Source organism: Rhinopithecus bieti, unplaced genomic scaffold (genome assembly GCF_001698545.2).
Source record: "Rhinopithecus bieti isolate Rb0 unplaced genomic scaffold, ASM169854v2 scaffold_15643, whole genome shotgun sequence".
Taxonomy (NCBI): domain Eukaryota; kingdom Metazoa; phylum Chordata; class Mammalia; order Primates; family Cercopithecidae; genus Rhinopithecus; species Rhinopithecus bieti.
In genome coordinates this window covers 1054368-1060489 of record NW_016808215.1, presented here as the reverse complement: position 1 = coordinate 1060489, position 6122 = coordinate 1054368, and the positions used below count along the sequence as shown (strand labels likewise).

General features: G+C 45.5%; 1 protein-coding gene across 1 annotated transcript in view; it reads right to left on the bottom strand.

Annotated features, from left to right (window-relative positions):
* Positions 1 to 380: 380 nt before the first annotated feature.
* LOC108538019 (pregnancy-specific beta-1-glycoprotein 8-like) overlaps positions 381 to 6122 on the bottom strand; it is a 10335-nt gene continuing 4593 nt past the window's right edge. The window contains exons 2-5 of the mRNA XM_017885827.1: positions 5255 to 5314; positions 4131 to 4297; positions 1151 to 1429; positions 381 to 757 (exon numbers count right to left, since the gene is read on the bottom strand). Of these exons, the coding sequence (XP_017741316.1) occupies positions 381 to 757; positions 1151 to 1429; positions 4131 to 4297; positions 5255 to 5314 (883 nt within the window). The remainder of the gene's footprint in view (positions 758 to 1150; positions 1430 to 4130; positions 4298 to 5254; positions 5315 to 6122) is intronic.

Sequence of the window (6122 nt, the reverse complement as noted above, 5' to 3'; positions counted from 1 at the left end):
CCAGTCACCAGAGAAGCCCGGAGCAGAGCAGGGAGCGGTCTGAGCTGCTCCTCTCTCATCCAAGGGGCTTCCTCCTCTCATTTGGGGGAAAAATATGAGCTTGTTTCAAAGCCTCAGATGTCCCTTGTGGCTCGTGGAGTAGGGAAAAGGAAACAAAGACGTGGCAGAAAGGGATGTGTTAGTGACAGCGAGAAGGAACTGGACCTTGAGGACCCTCCTTCTTGTCCCTCTGTGAAGCCTCTTCCACCACATAGGGCTCAGGGCTGACAAAGTCCCCTCCCAACCTTTCTCAGGCTGAACACAAGGTCAACCATGAGAAAACAGAAAAACAAGGAGAAGAGAGTCCGTAGAGACAAATTGGGAGGGTTCAGGAGGAGAATTTAGGATTTGCTTCTGCCCATGGGACACAGGCTGGGAATGAAAATGTTTTCCTGACTCTTCTCTGAAAGCCACATAGACTCCACCGAAAACCCTGTTGACAATGATGCAGGGATCCACTTACCAAAGACTTTGATCCTCTTGAATGTGGAACGTTCCCTGCCAGTGGCTGAGTTACGAGCAGAGCAACCATAGAGCCCGCTATGCTCTGTAGTAATTCGGGGGATAGAGAGCTCTTGTCCTGATTGCAGAAACTTCCCATCAATCGTCCAACAATACTCTGCCGGTGGGTTAGAGTCCGCGAAGCAGGACAAGTAGAGGGTTCTTCCTGAATGGTAATAGGTCAATGGAGAGAAAATCCTGGGGACGTGTGGACCATCTGGAGTAAAGAGAATAAAGCCACAGGTGATGTTGTCCGAGGGAAGGGGATGCTGCTGGTCTCTTAAAGGGACACAGTGTCCCCCTGAGTCAAGACACACCCTCAAAGCCCAGCCAAAACCCTTCTGTGTTCACTGAGACAAGGCCTGAGGTATTCACCTGTTTCTCCCATCACAGGCTGTAGACCCCAAGTCTCCCATGACAAGAGCAGCCCTTCCCCTTATATTCTTGGTTAAGGCTGTGCCTACCCAGGTTTCCCCAGGGCAGGGAGTCATGGCCAGCTCGGGTGTCCAGAAATAAAATGTCTGTACTTGGACCTGAGAGACTGAGATGCCTGGCCTCTGGTTGTTTGGATTTTAGCTGGTGGCCTGGCCCACAAATGAACCAAAGATACAAAGTACATCCAGGGTGACTGGGTCACTGCAGATGCTACCAACTCGGTCCCGTATTTCACATTCATAGGGTCCTGTGTCATTTCTTGTGACATTGGCTAGAATGAGGATCCTGTTTTTACCGGGTTGCTTTAGCCTGGGACTGACCGGGAGGCTCTGACCATCTACCCTCCACAAGTAGGTGTAGCCCTGAGTCCTAGGTTCACAGGTTAAGGCTACAACATTCTTATTCTCCATGGGGTTGAAGTTGTTGCTGGTGATGTAGGGCTTGGGCAGCTCTGCTGTGTGGATAACAGAGAGAAGTTTGTCCTGTGTGGCACCTTTGATTCCTCCACAGGCATCCTTTAATCAGAGTTGGCATCTCCCACCTCTCAGCCTACCTGAGTCCTTGAAAGTCAATAGCTGGTGCGTGTGTCACAAGACAGATGCATGATGATCTAAAGGCTCGAAGACTGTGAGGCCGCCTGCTCTGTCTTAGGGAAGCACAGACTTTCTCAAGTGTGATTTGAGCAGCAGTGTTGGGTCATGGACAGACACGTCAGTGGGAGCCACAGTCCCTGGTACACCTCCCAGACCCTCTCTAATCAGCTGTCCGGCTGGCTCACCTTGGGTTCCTTACCTGGAATGTGCAACTGCTGGGCCCCTTCCAAATTCCATCTTACTTTGCCCCCCTAGATGTGATTTCTCTGCAGCTTCCATTTCCAAGGACATTCTAGAGATGAGTAATAATGGGACTTCCCATTGTCCTGAAACCCTGAAGATACTGAGCAGCCTGGCCTGGGACTGGATGTTTCAGCAGAAATAAGACAGGGGAGAACAGAGTCAAGCCTGGAGGTCAGTTCGGTCATCAGGCCATGGAGGCACAAGGCAGGGCAGTTTTTTGCAGGTGTTTCATGATGACTTACTTGAGCCAGTGACCTCCAAAGATAGAGCAGAGTGCAAGGAATGATCTAGAAAGAGTGAAGGGGACAGACAAGAGCTGGTGGCTTTGGAACAGAACCATGTTCCCTGTTCTGGGTTCTTTAAGTTTCCTCTCCTTCTGCAGAGGGCAGGTGAGGACTATGTGGATCTTTCCAGAAATACATGTGGACATTTGCAAATGCAGAACTGACTGGTGGAAATGGTGGGAATGAACTGCTGGAAATCTGGTCCTGGTGGGCCATGTGTGTTTGATGTATATGAGACAAATTTGGGGAGAAGTTTTGCAAATATTTTCTTCCATTGGACACTCTACTCTCTGATTCCATGGGTTTGACTACTCTAGGGACCTCATGTACGTGAATTCTAGAGTGAATCTGAGAATAGACTGCTGGTTGCCAGGAGCTGGGAGTGGGGAGAATCAAAAGTTGTTCATGTGTGTGCAGTTTCAGTTATGCCAGATGGGGAGGTTCTAGAGATCTGCTGTACAGCTTGATGCCTACAGTTCACACAGATTATTTCTTATGCATAAGACTTAGGACAAAAAATGTTTTGGATTTCTGACATTTCTTGATTCTGAACTACTTGTCATATACTTACTGGTTTAGCATCCCAAATCTGAAGGATTCAAAATCTAAAATGCTCCAGTGAGCACTTCTTTTCAACATCAGATTAGTACGCCAAAGTGGGAGGTGATAGGCCAAATACATTCTTGCCCTTTTTTTTTTCTCTCTCACCATGTTTCTAGCTTGGTAATTAGTTTTGGTCAGTTCCATACTGGCAATGCTGCACTCGTATATTTTGAAGGCTTTGAGATGTGAGAGAGGCTGATTGCTACTTTCTATGTCATCAAAGCTTTCCAGCTTTTCATGGTTGCATCTTTTCTCGGTGACTCTGTTGTGGCCATCATTAATAAGAGCCTGTCAGGTCAGATTTAATACAGATTTTGTAATTCTACAAAAAAAATGTTACTGGGATTCTGGTAGGGGTTGCATTGAATCTGCAGCTCACTTTGGGTGGTATTGTCATCCTAACAATATTGATTTTCCAATCCATGAAAATGAAACGCCTTTCCATATGTTGATGTCTTTAATTTCTTTCAGTAATGTTTTGGAGTAATCAGGGTATAACCCTTTGACCTGTTTGGTTAAACTTATTCCAAAATATTTTATTCCTTTTGATGTTAATGTGAATTGAAATTCTTTTCTTAATTTCTTTTCAGATTGTTCACTGTTAGTGTATAGTCTAAAGAATGATCTAGAAAAGTCAAGGGGACAACCAAAAGCTGGTGGTTTTGAAGCAGAAACATATTCCCTGTCCTGGGTTTTAATTTTCCCTCTCCCTTAGCAGAGGGCAGGTGGCTCTTCCCTGATAGCCAGATAGACTTCACTGGAAAACATATTGCCAGTGCTCCAGGGATCCACTTACAAGGGACTACGATCCTTTTGATTATGAGATTTGTCCCACCAGCGGCTGAGTTATGGATGAAACAGACATAGACCCCTGTATGTTTTAGTGATCTGGGGATAAAGAACACTTCTGCTGATTGCTGGAATTTCCCATCAATCAGCCAAGAATGCTCTGCCAGTGGGTGAGAGTCTGTGAGGCAGGAGAGCTTGGGGACTTCCCCTGTGTGCTAATAGGTGTATGAAGAAGAAATCGTGGGGCATCCAGGCCATCTGGAGCAAAGAGAATAAAGTCACAGCTGATGTTGTCAGAGGGAAGGGAAATGCCTGGTCTGTGGAAGAGCCACAGTGACCCTGTGAGCTAAGTCAAAACACTGAAGTCCCAGCCAAATCCCTGCTGTGTTCACTGATCTGGAGCCTGAGACATTCACCTGTTTTCCCATCGTAAGCTGTGGACCCTGATTCTCCCATGACAGGCGCGGCCTCTTCTCTCCCATTGTTGATCAAGCCTAAGCCTACTCTTAGTAGTCATGGTCAGCTTTGATATCCAGGGGTAAAGGTCTCTGTACATGCACCTGAGAGGGATTGAGAGGCCTGGACTCTGGCCATGTGTATTTGGGATGGCAGCCTGGCTCACAGAGGAACAGAAGATACTCACAGATGAGATTCAGGGTGACTGGGTCACTGCGGCTGGAACTCCCTGGGTTCTTCATTTCACATTCATAGGGTCCTGCAGTATCCTTTGTGACATTAAATAGAATGAGGGTCCTGTTGTTTTCAGACAGCTGCAACTTGCGACTGATAGGGAGGCTCTGACCATTTATCCNTTTATTTTTTTATTTTTTTTATTATTTATTTATTTATTTATTTTTTTTTGAGATGGAGTCTCGCTCTGTCACCCAGCGCTGGAGTGCAGTGGCACAATCTCTGCTCACTGCAAGCTCCGACTCCCAGGTTCACACCATTCTCCTGCCTCAGCCTCCGGAGTAGCTGGGACTACAAGTGACTGCCACTACGCCCGGCTAATTTTGTTTTTGTATTTTTAGTAGAGACAGGTTTTCACCATGTTAGCCAGGAAGGTCTCGATCTCCTGACCTCATGATCTACCCACCTTGGCCTCCCAAAGTGCTGGGATTACAGGCATGAGCCACTGTGCCCAGCCTAGAATACTCATATTATTGACATTCCCATAAATATTATTTAGCAAAGGTTTAGCATCACTTATCACTCATTTGAAAATGCTTTATATATATTTTAAAATATCAAATAAGGTGACTTTTCCATTCAGCTTGTGTCCCAACTGGATTACTGAGTACTTCGTGTAGCCCATTAATTACTAGGGCCAAAAAAGTATAGTCTTATGTACATTGAAAAAGGTCCTTAGGTAATGCCAGTACTTCTACCTGAAAATCATTGATTTAGTTTTAAGTTCTACCTATTACAACAAGAGTTCTCCATCCTCTTTACATGTTTGTAGTGTCAGGGAAGACTTAAAATTTACCAGTGCCTGGGTCCCTCGCCAGACCTTTAAACTGGAACTAATACGTGGGGCTTGAGCATCCACTTTTTAAAATGTTTTCCAGTGATTCCAATGTGTAGCTATATTTCCCATTGGATTTTTCTGGTTTCTTGTGGCCTTCACTTTTATTCTATTTTGGTATCATGATTATTTTCGGGTCTCATTTCCCGTCTTAGGCTTTATGTCCCCTGGGGTAGGGACCTTGCCTTCTTCATTTCTGTATCTTTTTGGAACACGTGAATTGGTCATCAGGAAAAGGTCTCAACCACACATAGGTTTTGTTCTGAGTCTCAGGTTCACAGGCTAATCCTAAAGTCTTTGTTCTGCATGAGGTCAGAGAATACTTATGATGAAGGGTGTGGTTAAGTCTGTAGTGCAGATGGTGGAGGGGAGTTCACCCTGTTTTTAGGCATAGCATTGGAACTAAGAATGTTATGTCCATGTGGGTGAAGGAGCAGAGATGTGTAGGAAGACAGTTCTAATTAGGATGGAGGAATTATACTAGGAAGTAAAGGCAAAGGAAGTGAGAAGGATTAGTAAATAATCCTTACCAAATAGGCTAGAGTAGATGCCTGGAGATTCTTGATTAAGTGAATTAACTAGATTTTAGAAAGGTTATGAGGCAGTCCTATGCAAGGAAGGTTTCAAAGTCTGGAGACAAGAAGTCAAGCAGCACTTTGAGAAGTGGTTGAGCTTTATGGGAATGGAGAAAATTACACTATTGAGAGATGTTAAAAATAATGGAGAGGGTTTCACAATATGAATTTGTGTTTCTCATTTGAACGAGCAGAGGCTGGAGATAATTATGTCTAAAAAACAGTGGGGCCCGGCGCGGTGGCTCACGCCTGTAATCCCAGCACTTTGGGAGGCCGAGGCGGGTGGATCACAAGGTCAGGAGATCGAGACCACGATGAAACCCCGTCTCTACTAAAAATACAGAAAATTAGCCGGGCGCAGTGGTGGGCACCTGTAGTCCCAGCTACTTGGGAGGCTGAGGCAGGAGAATGGCAGGAACCCGGGAGGTGGAGCTTGCAGTGAGCCAAGATAGTGCCACTGCACTCCAGCCAGGGGGACAGAGAGAGACTCCATCTCAAAAAAAAAAAAAAAAAAAAAAAAAAAAAAAAAAAAAAA